This window comes from Dipodomys spectabilis, unplaced genomic scaffold, assembly GCF_019054845.1.
Source record: "Dipodomys spectabilis isolate Male_0828 unplaced genomic scaffold, ASM1905484v1 ptg000297l, whole genome shotgun sequence".
Taxonomy (NCBI): Eukaryota; Metazoa; Chordata; class Mammalia; order Rodentia; family Heteromyidae; genus Dipodomys; species Dipodomys spectabilis.
Window position 1 is genome coordinate 10084854 of NW_024870974.1, and position 16788 is coordinate 10101641.

At 39.1% G+C, this 16788-nt stretch overlaps 1 protein-coding gene across 2 annotated transcripts in view; it reads right to left on the minus strand.

Annotated features, from left to right (window-relative positions):
- Bmpr1b (bone morphogenetic protein receptor type 1B) overlaps positions 1-16788 on the minus strand; it is a 219023-nt gene that overhangs the window by 13435 nt on the left and 188800 nt on the right. For both annotated transcript variants that reach the window (XM_042701714.1, XM_042701712.1), the window contains 4 exons: positions 7242-7338; positions 5490-5628; positions 2125-2317; positions 1056-1353 (listed from right to left, as the gene is read on the minus strand). In XM_042701714.1, the coding sequence (XP_042557648.1) occupies positions 1056-1353; positions 2125-2317; positions 5490-5628; positions 7242-7338 (727 nt within the window). The remainder of the gene's footprint in view (positions 1-1055; positions 1354-2124; positions 2318-5489; positions 5629-7241; positions 7339-16788) is intronic.

Here is a 16788-nt window from a genome sequence, read left to right on the forward strand (position 1 = left end):
TCATTAGTTTCACTTCCCAAGCTTTTAATCACATATGTGACTTTTTCTCCATTATTCTTCTCTACATGCTACAGAATCTTTAAAGAAAATCCATGCTGGTCCAATCATATAATAAAGGCTGTGCAACAGCTGTTTTTTTAAGAAGGTGGTTATATGATGGTTTTTGTGCACTCTTGGTTGGAAAACTCCTTTTGTTTTATATTCAGAACAGAGGAACCATTCACTCTCATTAGATCACATTGGAGATAAAAGGAATGACTCTGATTAAAGAGGAGGTAATAGAAAATAGAGCTTGAAGAACCAGGGACCTGAAGCTTCCATACTGAGCAACCAACACCTCAAAGAACCCTGACAGCCACACCCCACAAGACTGGCTACATTTATAGCCAGTGCTTAACTTATAGTATAATAGACCAAATGTGTTTACTTTATTAGTTCCTAAATGTTTCTCAAAAATGCGTATGGTAACTGGGTGCCATTAGCTCATGTCTATAATCCTAGTTACTTAAGAGCTTAAGATTGGAGTTTGAGACCAAAAAAATTACCTAGATTCCATCTCCAAAATACAACCCCCCTCCCCAAAAAAAAGCAGTGCCGAAAGTTTGGCCAAAGTAGTTGAGTACCAGTCCAGCAAGAGTGAGAACATGAGTTCAAATTCTAGTACAGCCCAAAACAATACAAAGCCCAGTGAACAAAAATGGTTATGGAGATAATCTTTCCTATACTGCACAGAAGAAATAAATAGTTGCCCTTTTCACTCTAAGACCTGAAACTTCTTCCTATTACCCACAGATTCCCAGGTGTATGTTACCTCGATTCCTTAGAGCTTAATGACAGCTACAATCCTCTGACATCTAGTCCCTAAATTGGGTCATGGCTGAGGACTGGTGCAAACACTGCATCACAAGGAAAATATTTGGGGGTGTTTTTCATCCCCCGCTCCCACAGCTGGAAACGGATAAACTCTCATCTGTCTAAACAGATGATCTGCAGCATGTACCATCTATGAAAACTGATAGAATCTGGAAGGTATAATTACTTGCTTGGATACTAACCTAATAAATTTAACAGCCAGGCCCAGGTCAGCGATACAGCAAGTCCCATTTTTCTTCACCAAGATGTTCTTACTTTTCAGGTCTCGGTGGGCAATTGCTGGTTTGCCTTGGGTACTGAAGATTTCTGTGTGTATGTGACACAAGCCACTGACGGCAGAGTAGGCTAACTTCAGCATGGACTTAGTATCTAGAGTGGTGGACTTCAGGTAGTCATATAGCGAACCATTTTCATGGTAATCTGTGATCAGATACAGCTGGGTCCAGGACCCCGTCCCTTTAATATCTGCAGCAATGAAACCTTTAGGGGGAACAAAAAAAAAAAAGATTAGAATTGGGAGGAAGAAGTTTGCAGAACAGAATTGGGATTCATTCCTATTTTCAAATACCACTTTTTTTGTTCACAGATATCTTTTGTTTAGCATCTCACTTAGCTTTCTGTGGTCATGATGGTATTAAACCATTCATACCACAGATAATTGAACTTCTAAGGACAGAGCAAAATTGAGGGTTTGGAAAAGGAAACATAATCCTTTTTCTGATCATCCATTGATATTTCAATTCATTTGTGCCTTTACAATGACATATAAGATATTGTTCACCAAACCATCGCTTGTGTGAAGAAAGCTAGACTTCTGTGCCTTCTACTAGAATTCCAGACAGACCACATCCTAGCCTGAGAAAAGGAGATGTGAATTGATTTTCAACACAAATCTTTGACATAAATAAACACTGCAGATAAAATGCCCGCAGGGTATAAATGTTTCCTAACACTTACACAAAAATATGCCTCTCCAAATCCCTAAGAAATTCTACTATTACTTTTGCATTTCCTGTTTCTGAAGAAAAAGCCCATTGGTTGAGTGTTCCATTTCCAGACTTTCCCCCATTCACAGAAGTGCCTCTGCCAACCTCCTGTGAAGTCTCTCATTACACGATTACAGGTTCATGACAAGAAGAAACTTTCTATCGGCTTCCTAACAGGTCCATCCAGACAAATGAGCTAATATGCAAATTAAAAAATAAAGGATACGGGAAAAGTAGGAACACTGCTGCCCAGATTTTCACTCACCCAGAATGTTTTCGTGCCTCATCAGCACCGTCTGGTATATTTCTGTCTCTCTGAACCAGCTGGCCTCCTCAGTGGTGAAGAATACTTTCACAGCTACCTTTTCTCCACGCCACTTTCCCATCCACACTTCTCCGTAGCGACCTTTTCCAATCTGTTTCACCATCTGAATCTGCTTAGCTATCGTCCTTTGGACCTGGGAAATCCAAAACCACTCTGTTAGTGGTTTTGCAGCATTACAGATTAGCTGAATTTCTTTTCCCCTCCAGACAAGAAACAATTACTGCTTGTAAAAGCATTTAGTGCTTTATTTTTTGCTTTATTTATTAATGTCCTCTTTTAAACATTTTTCAGATTGTGGATTCCGAATGACCAAAACATTGCTTCTACATGATCAAACACTTCATTGTACCTCTCACAATTTTTGTAGAGAAAAATGGTACGGCACCTGACAGAACAGAATGCCTGCAATTCCATACTAATGTCTTACTAATAACAGAAACATTCAAACACAATGAAATATGACACACCATGGTGTACATAAAGAAATACCGGAAAGGTCAAAGCAGGAAAAAAAAAGCACGAGAGATAGAGAAGAAAGAAGGGACAGAGGGAAGGAGGAAGAGGTATCAAGGAAGCAAAGACCAGAGTAGAAAACTAAACATGTTAAGTAAATATAAATGCCAAGTTGGTGTCAAGCAGAGAACAAAACAAACAGTAGGACGTAGAGTCTAAACCTCAACTGCTTTGAAACTACAGGAATCTTTTCTAGGACTTCAGCATTAAGCTGAGATTTTCAAATGGTACAGAATTTGCCCTTGGCTGGTACCAAGCCATGGCTCCCAGCAAACCAAAATACAAATCTGCCCTTGATGAAATGGTTCTACATCTATTACTGAGTAAAAAATAAACTCCCCCACAAAACCTTAGCCCTCACACAACTTAATCCCAGATATAATGTAAAAAAGAAACTGTAATGCATTGTTTGACTCACCAAAAAAAAAAATAGAGAAAAATCTCCAAGATGGTGGGAAGTGAAAAAAGAAAAGAAAGAAAACAGAAGATGAAAAGGAAAAAGATTTTATAGAATAAATTCCTTAAAACAAATGGAAACAATGACTATAATTGAAAATCAACAGTAACAACCCACCAGAATTTAATACCTTCAGATTTTATATTGTAATTATCAGATATGAAATGCCAAGTAACTACATGGTATGTTTAAGATATAGAAGATCAAAAAATGAACATGAAGACATTATTGAAGACATTTTCAAAGTAGAACAGTTGTCACAATAAAAAGGACAAAACAAACAAGCAAAACAATGGACTATAGAGAAATACTAGTAAGAGAAAGTTACACTAACAAGTCATTCAGTAAGCTTTAAAGTGACTCTGAAGAATTATAGCATGCAGCAAAGAAAAAAATGGAGCTAAGTAATTCAAGCCAAATGTTTCTGCATATATGATATTTATCCCACCTACACTTTTGTCAGTGGTTCTATAAATCAAGGGGCTAATATCTGTGGTAATTTATAGAATTTATAGACATAAAGAAGTAACATAGTGGAGCTAGATAGTACACACTTGTAATCTGAGTAGGGGGGATAGGAGGGGAAGGATGCAGGGCAGTTATAGAGTTCATAGTCAGCCTGAGCTACACAATGAGAACTTGCCACCAAATAAATAGGGCTGAGGTCAAGCCTGGCTTGTGTAAGGTCCTATGCTCAATCCCCAGCACCAAAATAAAACACAGACAGAAGGAAGGAAGGAAGGAAGGAAGGAAGGAAGGAAGGAAGGAAGGAAGGAAGGAAGGAAGGAAGGAAGAGAGGGAGGGAGGGAGGGAGGGAGGGAGGGAGGGGAGGGGAGGGGAGGGGAGGGGAGGGGAGGGGAGGGGAGGGAAGGGGAGGGAGGGGGGGAGGGGAGGGGAGGGGAGGGAGGGAGGTGGGTGAATATGGTCACCAACAGGTGTGAAAATTGAACAAGGATGCTTTTTTTTTGGTTAGTCATGGAGCTTGAACTCTGGGCCTGGGTGCTGTCTCTGAGCTCTTCAGCTCAAGGCTAGTGCTCTACCACTTGAGCCACAGTGCCCACTTCTGGCTTTTTCTGTGTATGTGGTAATGAGGAACCCAGGGCCTCATGCTTGCAAGGCAAGCACTCTACCATTGAGCCACCTTCCCAGCCCCACAAGGATGCTTTTTGAAGTTAATTTGGGAAGGGCCAGGGGTTACAGAAGAATGATGGAGGGTGAGTCTGGTCACGATACATTGATATGGACATGCCAAAATAAAACTCTCCATACAACTAATGGTTGTTAAGAAAATAGAAAAATTAAAAACAGAGGAAGAAAGAAGGCCTGTGAAGAGCAGAGGTGTTAAAATGTTACAGCCATAAAATAACACAGAAAGATCTGAGATTTTTAGGAAGGAAACGTCCCAGTAATAAGACGAGTTAAAAGGAGGAAACGGAAGTAGAACCAATCTAACAGCAGGTGTATTTAATTCATTAAAACCAAATGGAAGTTTACTATTTGTACTTTTCTTTAAACATAAAGTATAATGCTACAGAGTCACAAACACACTAATGGTAGCTGTGGAATATTAAGTTGTAAAACTAAGCTATTTGATCATTACAGAAGTTTTTTTTTAATCTTTAATCTGAAGCACCATTATTTTGATCAGAATGATTAAAACAGTTGGTTAAGTTCTTAAAAAAAGGGTCTCAAAACTAATAGAGAAGATATTAAAAGTAATGGAGACTAGGAAGATATTTGTCATTAAAATTATTACCATACTGAACTCAAAAATCTCACTTGATGGTTCCCAAAAAGAATCAAGTAGCTTTTTCGTTGAAGTCAATGCTTTGTATATGGTATAGTCTCCCATCAAGTTTGACAGTACTGACCAGCCGAACATTAAACCTCTTCTGAATGGAAAAGGTCAGCCTTCAACCTGAAACCTAACCCTGCAGCTGAAATGTAGACTTCTTCCTTTGTCAAAGTTCTCAGATCCTAGATGAGCGCAATACTTCTGCCTTCAAAAGCCAGGCCAAAGTGCAGTAATGCTATCCACACCGAAAACAGAGGGAAGATGGTCCCTCGTTTAAGGTTTTGTAACCTGCTCTTCATCAGGATGTCTGAGGGTCTGGGCTGTAACCAGACACTTACATTAAAAAACAATCAGCTTAGCCTCACTAATGTCAAAATGTTATCAGGAAAGCCTGCGCCTAAGATCCGATGTCCACCTTGCTTCCCAGAGCTTGCTGCTCCTTCAGAGCCCTATCTGTTTCAGTAAAATGAAACCCTGTGTTTGCTGACATTTCCCTTCAGAAGACATTTCCTTTCAACGGGGGATATGTTCCTGTCATACCAGCAGAGGGAGGCCTGATCCGCTTCCAGAGCTCTGAGACTGCTCAATTAAGTCTCTCAGGGACTCTCCTGGAGGAATATAAGTCTCATCCTGCTCCAACCCAATGCTGTACCTTGGTCTGGCTTCTTGTCTTTTATACCTAAGGGTTGGACAAGGGGAGATAAGTTACAAACTTACGTGCAATGGTGGACTAAAGGTAAAGAGAGGTCACAAACTTGTAGCACATGACTACAAAAGATCAAATGCTTAGTATTTGTTATACTTGGTTATTGTGTCAGGATACAAATCACAATTATCCTACTCACTGATTTGTTTTTAATTAATCACAATCTTTTGACTCAGTCTCAGCTATTTATAAATTTTCTACTTTATGTTTTTCGAGTAGACTGTATTCTGTTAGTATTTGCAATACTTTCCTAAAATCTTTTCCTTTCTGGTCCCTAATTAACTAAAGATTAAAATTTTTGATTTACAAAAATCATGACAACTGACTGCCATACAAGGTAATATACAAAGTAATAACAAATACAAATGGAATGGAATTAAACTTTTAAAACTTTGAGTTAATTACAAAGTCAGGCTCCAGTGCTCATACTTGTCATCTTAGCTTCTCAGGAGGCTAAGGTTTGAGAATTATGGTTCAAAGCCAGCCAGAGCAGGAAGGTCTGTGAGCGTCTTGCCTCCAATTAACCAATTGACTGTCCAATTAACTGTGGCACAAGTGGTAGAGTGCTAGTATTGAGCACAATAGCTAAGGGACAGTGCCCATGTCCTGAATTCATGCTCCAGGACTAGTATAAAAAATGAAAACTAAAACATAAACTTTCAGTTAATTATAATATCTTCAATTTTTAAATGAACTTATTTGCATACTTAATTTATCCATCTGGGAAGTATCACAAATGAATACTAAATTGCTTAGAAGGCAAAGAAATTGACACAAAGGTAACAATATTTCACAAACTTGAAAACATGTTTTATAAGTGACTGAAAATTTAATATAATAATTTAATGTTTCATCTCTACACAATGCCTCAAATCAATAATGCAAGGAAAAATTTCTTCTTGAGAATTTTCTTCTTGAGTCTAGAGGCTCCATCTCCAAAATAACCAACAAAAAGCCAGAATGGAAATGCTGTTCAAGTGGCAACAAGGAAGCTGAGTAAGTGTGAGGCCTTGAGTTTAAAAAAAAAAATAAAAATAAATTTAAAAAAAATCAACCTCAAGGGGCTGGGAAGGTGGCTCCATGGTAGAGTGTTTGCCTCACATGCAATAGGCCCTGGGTTTGATTCCTCAGCACCGTATAAACAGAAAAAGCCAGAAGTGGTGCTGTGGCTCAAGTGGTAGAGAGCTGGCCTTGAGCTGAAGAGCTGAAAGACAGTGCTCAGGCTCAGAGTTCAAGCCCCATGACTGACAAAAAAAAAAAATCAAAATCAAGTCATGACTAGGCTTGAATTCCCTAACTACCCTCTTTTCCTTAGGTAAGAAATTCTTGCCTACGTAGTTTTGATGTCAAAAGCAGAACAGAGACTAGTATTAGGACCTTGTATTATCTTTAAATAGCTTCTTTAACAATTACCAATATTCACAGTTAAACTTAAGATCTAAGTAGGCCAAAGGAAACCTTGACCAAAAAAACAAACAAAAAAAAATACAAAAACAAAAAAATCAACAGTTAATAGTGGTAGAATATAATAACATAATAATGATACAATAAATGCAAAGTTGCATCTCTACATAGGGGAAACTTACCTGAAGTAACAGAATAAAATAATAAGGACCAAGAGCAGACTGCAGACAGTTACAGATATAAGTAAGGCCTTGTGGTGTATAGGCCCATCAACAAAATCTAAAATGGAGAGAGAAAACCATAAATATCCAGTACTTTTTACTTAAAAATTAAGAATTAACTTTTCTCCCCTTCTTGCTAGGTACGAAATAATAGATGAAGAGAAAAAAAAACACAAAACACCAAAATCTTTGAGCACACTAATTATGAGAAAAGACACATATGCTGAAAAAGTAAAGTTGGCATAGGATGACTCGCTGATTCATCTAGACACTTATGACCACAACATAGCTTTCCATTCTGGAAAGATTGAGCTTGACATTCAATAAATCTAGGGGAGAAAATATAACATACTTAAAATATAGGTCAGTGGTTCATCTTTACTCTAGATTCAGTGGAAGGTTGTCCCATGTGGTTTCTGGAACACTGTGCATGACAAATTTGGATAAAACCCATCTATCCCGCTGCTACAAAAATATAGTCACCTCATTATAAACACAAGGGCAGAGAACCTTTCAAAGGGGGCCTGAAAAAGAATATATTCATAACATGACTTCAAGCAAAGATGTCCTTCAATATGTAGACTCTAATTCTTCACAAATGCAATCATGTTTTAAAGAATGGACAGGTTTTGGCCACAGAATGTGGGATACTCTCAAAGTATTAAATAAAATTCATTTGGTCTTTACTCCAGCACTCAGAAGCACTTGGTATGCAGGCATTCTATCACTTGATCTATACTCCCATTCCTTTCTGATTTAGCTAGTTTTCTTGATAGGGTTCCCATCTTTGCCCAGGACCAACTTCAGATTGTGATCCTCTTAAACTATACCCCCTGAACTGTTGAGAGTCCAGAAGTACATCACTATGCCCATCTTAGTGAAGGTCTTGCTTATTTGTTGTGCAGGATGATATTGAACTATGATCCTCCCATTCAGTCTCTACCTCCTAAGTAGCTAGCTAGGATAACAGGTTTGGACCTGCGTTTTTTGCCACATAGTTCCAAATTTTAAAATAAAAGTATGACTTTGCAGAAATCGAAAGAGAATGCTACACAAGTAAAATTTGAGCTAATCACAGCACACACAGCATATGAACAGAGAATACCCTTCCTTTATAACTTTCCTAAAGTTCTCAACTTCCCTATTTTTATTTTTCATGGAAATGCAGAATAAAGAATACAGTAGAAATTTCAGGGACGCTATTTTTTCCTTCTCCTCTGATTGCATTTCTGATTTATGAGACCACAAAGCACTCATTACCACCAAGCACTCATTACCTCCCTATTTTTTTATTTCTTTTCTGCAAGATGCTATTTCCTGCCTTCCACCTCCCTGGATTCCTTCATAGCTAAGGTGATCTTCATAAATAAGCCCTCTTTCTGTTGGTCAGTTGGTCATGTCTTAATCTCCTATTACTTCTGCTCAGAAGATTAACAATGTAAACCTTCAAGTCACTGCCAGAGTCTGGAGGAAGCCAACACTTTCTATGGAGAAAGCAAGGAGACAGCAAGCCTGAAGCTTTCTTTCTGGGCCGATTTCTACCTAGGCTGTCATGCCAACTGCTCAGGGAAGTGGAACCGAGAACTCCCCAGCGGAGTTGGGATCACTCTGACAGGCCAGGGAGCGCACCAGCCAGTTCACCAAACTGTCTTCTGCATGGACTGTCTCCTCTCTGAGAAGCAGAGGAGAGCGAGTGGGCCACTGGTGAAGATGACAGAGCTGTTTTTACAAGCCTGGAATATGGCGCATTATCACAACCTGAAGTGAGAGAAAAATCATGTAGCTGGGTTGGTGGAGATGGTGTTTGTTTTTTCGTGTGTGTGTGTGTGTGTGTGTGTGTGTGTGTGTGTGTTATTCTATCTTTTGAGTGGAGGAAGAAAGGGTACAGAAATGGAGGGACAGAGGGTGAACAAGTGCAGTCACCGTCCTCAGTAGCCACCATGATGAAAATGAGCTACACAACTTATGGGTAGGGATGGGGGGGGGGGCGGAACTGGGAGAAGTAAAGGAAGGGGTGACATTGCCCAAAAGGAAATGTGCTCATTACCTGACTTATGAAACCACAGCTCTTCTGCACATCACCGAAATAATAACAACATTGTTTTTAAACATGTAGCTGGAAAGAATCTTGGAAATTACCCCTTGCTCTTATGAGAATGATTTTATGTATTCTAGGTTCAACAATGAGGAGTAGGTAGGAGACAGTTTTCCATGTAGCACAGAGAATCTGAAAAACATATTCTTGTCAGAATTCTAGCCACAAATAGTTGCATACACATTTACCATATTTGGGGGAAGTTTCTTATCGAATAAACTCTGGAAATAAACACAGAAGCTTAATATTCTAGTTGTTCTCCTTTGCAAAAGTATTTGTGATTTTCTTTCCTGATAATATAGGTAACTTCTGTCCAGATACTGAATTCAATAAGAATAAAAATGAATTACCTCTAAATTTCTTTCGACTGTGCCACATATTTAACATGGACATTCTGAAATAGTTAGAAGCTGAATATCTGGCTGCTCACTAGCAAGGAATTAGCTTAGACTCATAGATGGATGTAAAGTGCTGGAAGCATCTGATACAACAGAAGGAAACTTAAAGGGCTCATGTTTGCATGCTGCACCTTATCTTGGTCAGTGTTAAGGAGAATACAGATGTCGCATGGGTTAAACACCTGTCACTTTTAGAGATCAGTTTATACTTGGCAATATCTAAGGAATACCATTTAAGACAATCTGTGAGCTGCCCAAACTATAGTTTTTAAATGAATAAGGAACCACTTTTAAGTGAATAAGGAACCACTTCAAATCTGGAAATCCTGTATTATGCGTTCACATTGTAATTATCATTGTTTCATGGGAAAAAAAGATTATTTCAGATAAATTTCCTTTAAAGTCTATATGTAGTCAGTATAGGTGAATTCCATCTTTAAATATTTAAACTTATATCTATTTTAAAAAACTATCTAAAATCTTATGTTGGAAATGTAATAAAACCAAATTATCTCACTAAATCTTCTAATTTTTTTTTCATTTGAATGCCATGTTATCATTTCCTTTTGGTGCTCATTAGAAAAAAAGAAAAACAAGTGACTATAATTTGGCTGGTCCCAGTGGCTCACACCTATAATCTTAGCCACTCAATAAATTGAAATGGGATCAGGGACCCGTGGCTTATACCCATAATCCTAGCTACTCAGGAGGCTGAGATCGGAGGATCATAGTTCAAAGCCAGCCCAGGTAGGAAAGTCAGTGAGACTCTTGTCACCAATAAACCAGCAGAAAACTGGAAGTGGTGCTGTGGCTTGAGTAGTAGAGTACTGGCCTTGAGCTGAAGAGCTCAAGGTTAGCGTCCAGGCTCAGGGTTCAAGCCCCCCACCAGAAAAGAAAAAAAAAAAAATAAGTTGAAATGGGGAAAATCGTGGCTTGAGGCAAGCAGGACAAAAAGTTTTCAAGACCCAATCTCAACCAATAAAATTCTGGGCAGAGTAATACATACCTAAACTAGCAATACAGGAAGCATAAATAAGGGATTCACAGACCAGGTCAACCTAGGCAGAAAAAGGGCCTGCTTTACTATATGCAAAGTGGGTCCTGAATTTGAAACCGAGGGCCTCAAGTAATTTGGAAGAAAATGGATCACATCACACCTTCTTCCACATCAACGCAGACATCATTTCCTACGCTTATTAACAACTGTGATATTGGTAGGCCTCTTGGATCATTTTGTTTCTGATGCAGGTGCTATACTTGATCAAACTATACTTGATACTTCCTCCTTCAGGAGAGAGAACATTCTCCTACAGCTCTTTGCTATGCTAGAGCCAACAACATGCAGCTTATCTTAATTTTTTAACTTTCATTCATTCACCTATTCTGCCTCACCTGTTCTGTTCAAGTGTCATTTCTATGAGGCTTATTTTGATACTCTCCCAGGCTGGACTGAGCCAGCTACCCATTCTTCTATGTCCTCATATACAATGAGAGACTCCTGACCAAATACAGGTTCATCATTTCCATGTTTTTTTCTCACACCCTCCAGCACTCCTTTTTTAAAGGAAGAATTTTCTCTATCTACCTCTGTATCTCTAACAGTTATCCCATTACTTGCAAAATTGTATTTTTTTACAAAAACAAAACTATGAGTTTTTCCATATGAATTAATCTTGTATAGTTTTCTAGACTACAGCCTCCCCCCCCAAAAAAAAACACCCTTTTATGAAATGTGATCAAAGTCATAAAATTCTATCATATTTTATTGGGATTATTTTTCTCTTCTCAAGAAATAAAATCAATGAGTTCCGGGAAGATGGCGGAGGAGAAGCTGGAATCTGAACAAGCTCTTGCATAGAAAACAGTTTCAGAGTTCCAGCGAACAGTTCCAAGCCAGAGAATCACACCAAGTGTGCCATCACAGGACAGAGAGTTAGTCAAGAGAGGGGAAGCCAAGCAGACACATCTGAGCAGCTGCCGCTGCGGCGGCAGGGTCACAGCAGCAACCACCGCCGCGGAGGCATACCTGAGACGCAGTCCGGGACAAAGGAGCCAGACGCAGCGGACGAGCGGATTCTACTCAACACCAGCAAGAACCGACAAGGAGCGGACAACTTCATCCTGCACTTTGCAGACCAGAGACGACCCGAGATCCAAGACTCCGCGTGAGTAGAAGCCCCACTTCCTCACTCCTTCTCTGGGAGCAGAGGAGGGAAGGCCACCCCTCCCCCCCCAGCACCGGTGATCTCCATCTTGGATACCGACAAAGCTCGGAGGAGCGGCTAGCTCCAGCTCAGGCCTTGGAATAAAACGAGTCATTTAGCAGGTCACAAGAACTTAACGGCGAAGTGACCTCACAGACTCAGTTCCATCCAGGGAAAAGTCACCCAGCTCAGGCGCCAGCCATTGGAGTGGCTTTCCTCACTGGGTAACCAGAGCCAGAGGCTGCCCCTCCCTCTAGCAGCCACCACAATCAATTGAAAAACAGAAACCCTGAGAATGGCTCCAGGCTGGGCGCTGTGAGTTTTTTTTCACAAAATAGCCCCAGGGAAAAGCTACTGTTTGTTGAAAGGCCTCAACTCTACCCAGAACCTAGCCTCATCACTGCATCCCCCTCTTTTGTGATTCTCAAAGCAGATCACCCTCCCAGTAAACTAACCTGGGAGGGGGATCTCAAAATCTTGGGTAAAGCAGAGCATTTTTCTGCCTGTTCCAACAAACTGACTTAAGAAACCAATCAAGCCACAGGACCTCAAGCTGACCAGAGACTCCAACCAGACTCTGGTTACAGACAAAAGGGAGATACAGGACTCTTCCCACCCCTCCCAAAAAAAAAAAAAAAAAAAAAAAAAAATCAAAGAACTTTTTTTTCTTCTTCTTCTTTTCTTCTTTTTTTCTTTTTCTTGTTTTGTTTTTTTTCGTTTTTTGTTACCTTATATATATATATATAAATTTTTTTTTGCTTTTCTAAAACTTTTTATTAATCTTTAATTTTTGCCTCTTCTGAAAAAATAATTGTTTTCCATTAACTTTTTTTTTTTCTCCTCTTATAATTTTTATTTTAGGAATACGTGAATGTGTGTTTTCTTTTCTTTTCTTGTCTTCTTTCTCTTTTTCTTTCATTCTTAATTATCTTTTTGGTTTTTTTTCTAGCTCTACTGAACTTCTGATCTTTTCTTCTCACTTTCCTATCCTTTCCATCTTTTCCTCTTTGTTCATCTTTATGTGACTTAACTCTTGTCCTGCACATCCTCAGATAAACCCGTAGTTAACCAGTAGACCCTATCCCCCATTGTGTACACACTTAATCCACAAACTTATTACTCAATTCAAAACCTCTGAGACTTAAATTCATTAATAGCAGTACTACCTCTTTATACCTATATAATATTTTAAGCATTTTTTTAAAGTTTTTCTCATCTCCTCTATGTCCCTCCCTTTCTCTCAACATATTCATATTCCTCTATAAATAGATGGTCTTTTAATCTCTAAAATAACATTAATTTTTACGTTTCTATTTTTTTTTCTGGTCTCTTTTCATTCCCCTTTCCCTTTCTTCTTTTTCTCTCTCTCTCTACTTACATCCTACCCAACCTATTTCCTGCATTGTGATTAGGACATAGTTAACCCTCCCTGTGCCTCCCCACACCAATCTATTCCTATTTTTTACCCACATCTCTCCCTAACCCTAATAATTTCTGGTTTTCCAAATTCTTCTCTGCGGTTCGAAGTCCTTTAACATATAGTTGTTTGATGTCGAATAGATGTATCTGTTGAACTAGATTGTATCTGTAGACTATTGACTGTACAAATGCAAACTTTGGTTGATGGTTGCCTTAAGATAGTGTTCTAGCACAAAACTGGTGCTATCTTCATCTCAAATGGGCAGAGTAAGCCGGAAAAACACAAGAAAAATGGCAAATTCGGGTATCTCAATTCCCAATCCTGATAATCAGGGGTTAGAACAGATAATGAATAATCCAGAGGAGAGTTCCCAAACAGCTCTACAAACACTGCTGGCAAACATGATAAATGAAAAGTTTGACAACGTACAAAGGACTCTGTATGAGCGTGATAGGGAGAGAGAGGAGGCATCCCAGAAGTTTATACAGGAATATCATAAGCGTGAGGAAGCTACTCAAAAACTGATACAGGATTTGCGTGAACAACTTGAGAATACTCAAAGAGAAAGGGAGGAATGGCGTGAGCAGGCTGAGAACACTCAAAGAGATCTGCAGGAATCCCGCGAACGGGAGGAAGCTAATCAAAGAGTAATACAGGAATTGAGAGACCAGGTAGAGAACACACAAAGATCACTAAAGGCATTCATGGACTCCATTAACAAAGAGATGAAGGAAGTCAGGGAGACCACAAAGGGAATGCTGAATGGAACCCAACAGAAGGAATGGGAGCCCAAAGAAACCATAACCAATCAACTAAGTGATTTGAGGACAAACACTGAACACCAAATTAAGGAAGTAAAGAAATTCATACAAGACCTAAAACAGAGCTTCAACAAAGAACTTGAAGCCATCAAAGCTGACCAATTAGAAGGAAAAGAGATAAAAAACAAAGTAGAGAGTCTTGACAGCAGGTTAGACCATTCAGAAGATCGAATCTCAGGGATTGAAGACAGCCTAGATATTATAGAGAAAGAACATACAACCATCCAAGACAAGTCCAAGAAATATGATAGATCTATCCAACACCTGGAAGACACCATCAGAAGGCCTAATCTAAGGATAATGGGTGTAGAGGAACACCTAGAAACAGAAGTTAATGGTCTAGGAAATCTGTTTAACAGGATCCCAGCAGAGAACTTCCCAAACATGCAAAAAGATAGGCCTGTCCAGATACAAGAAGCCTTTAGAACCCCAAATAGACCAGACCAGAATAGGACATCCCACCGTCACATTATAATCCACACAGGATCAACTCAGAACAAGGAAAAGATCCTTAAAGCTGTCAGAGAGAAAAGGGTAATCACTTATAAAGGGAAACCAATTAGAATCACCTCAGATTTCTCAGCAGAGACAATCAAAGCAAGAAGAGCCTGGAATGATGTATGCCATGCCCTAAAAACAAACAACTATCAACCAAGAATACTGTACCCAGCTAAACTCTCCTTCATAACTGAAGGCCAAATAAAAACCTTCCATAGCAAAGAAAAATTGAAACAATACATCTCCACCAAACCAGCCCTACAAAAGATTCTTAAAGATGTCCTACACATAGAAAACCAACAAGACCGCAATAAAGGCCAAGAAACTGCACCCAAACTGAGAATCCAAGAACCATAGGAAGAACCCAGTTTTCGCATCCCCCAAGAAGGTAGATAACATGGCAGGAACTCCCAAATACCTCTCAGTCCTATCTCTTAATGTTAACGGACTGAACTCTCCAATTAAGCGACATAGACTGTCTAGTTGGATTAAAAAACAAGACCCTTCTATCTGCTGCCTGCAGGAGTCACATCTTGCCCGTAAAAACAAACACATTTTCAATGTTAAAGGCTGGAACAAAATCTACCAACCAAACGGACCGCATAAACAGGCAGGAGTTGCAATCCTAATATCAGATAAAATAGACTTCAAATTAAAATTCGTGAAAAGAGATAAAGAAGGTCGCTACATACTAATTAAAGGATCTCTCCTTCAGGAGGATATTACAATTCTAAATATCTATTCGCCAAACAATGGAGCACCCAAATTTATCAAAGAAACACTACTTTCCCTCAAATCCCATATAGATCCAAAGACATTAATCGTTGGGGATTTTAACACACCACTCTCCCCACTAGATAGATCAACTCGGCAAAAACTCAACAGAGAAACCGCAGATCTAAACAGCTGCATAGATCAACTAGACTTAACAGACATTTACCGAACATTTCACCCAGCAGCATCAGAATACACGTTTTTCTCAGCAGCACATGGAACGTTTTCTAAAATAGACCACATTTTAGGCCACAAAGCAAACTTGTCTAAATTCAGAAACATTGAAGTTATACCTTGCATTCTCTCTGACCACAAGGGAATAAAGTTAGAACTCAACACCAAAAGCCACCAAAGAAAGTCCGGTATCACATGGAGGCTGAACAACACACTGCTGAATCATGAGTGGGTCATCGAAGAGATTAGAAAGGAAATTCAAATGTTCATGCTATTCAACAAAAATGAACACACAAAATACCAGCTCCTCTGGGACACAGCAAAGGCAGTACTCAGAGGCAAGTTTATAGCTCTGAGCTCCTACATCAACAAATTGGAGAGATCTGAAACTAACAATTTAATGACACATCTAAACCTCCTTGAAAAAGAGCCCCAATCCAGTAAATGGAAAGAAATAATCAAAATTAAATCAGAATTAAATGAATTAGAATCCAAAAAAACTATAGAAAGAATCAACAAAACAAAGAGTTGGTTCTTCGAAAAACTTAACAAAATTGACAGACCCTTAGCAAATCTTATCAGAAAAAGAAGAGAACACACCCAAATTAATAAACTCAGAGATGAGAATGGAAACATCACCACGGAAACAAGCAAGATTCAGAACATTATAAGGGAATACTTCTCAAAACTTTATGCTAATAAGTTTGAGAACTTGACAGAAATGGACCTCTTCCTAGCAAATATTGACATGCCAAAACTAAACCAAGATGAGGTAAACTATCTTAACAGGCCCATATCAAGCATTGAAATAGAAACAGCAATAAGAGACCTCCCAGCTAAGAAAAGTCCAGGACCAGATGGTTTTACAGCGGAATTTTACAAGGCCTTCAAAGCAGAGCTCACACCAATTCTCCTCCAACTCTTCAATGAAATTGAAAGAGAAAGCTCACTACCGGACACATTCTATGAAGCCATCATAACCCTCATCCCAAAACCAGGCAGGGACTCATCAAAGAAAGAGAACTATAGACCCATTTCTTTGATGAACATTGATGCAAAACTTCTCAACAAAATTTTGGCCAACCGACTTCAACAATTCATCCAAAAAATCATACACCACGATC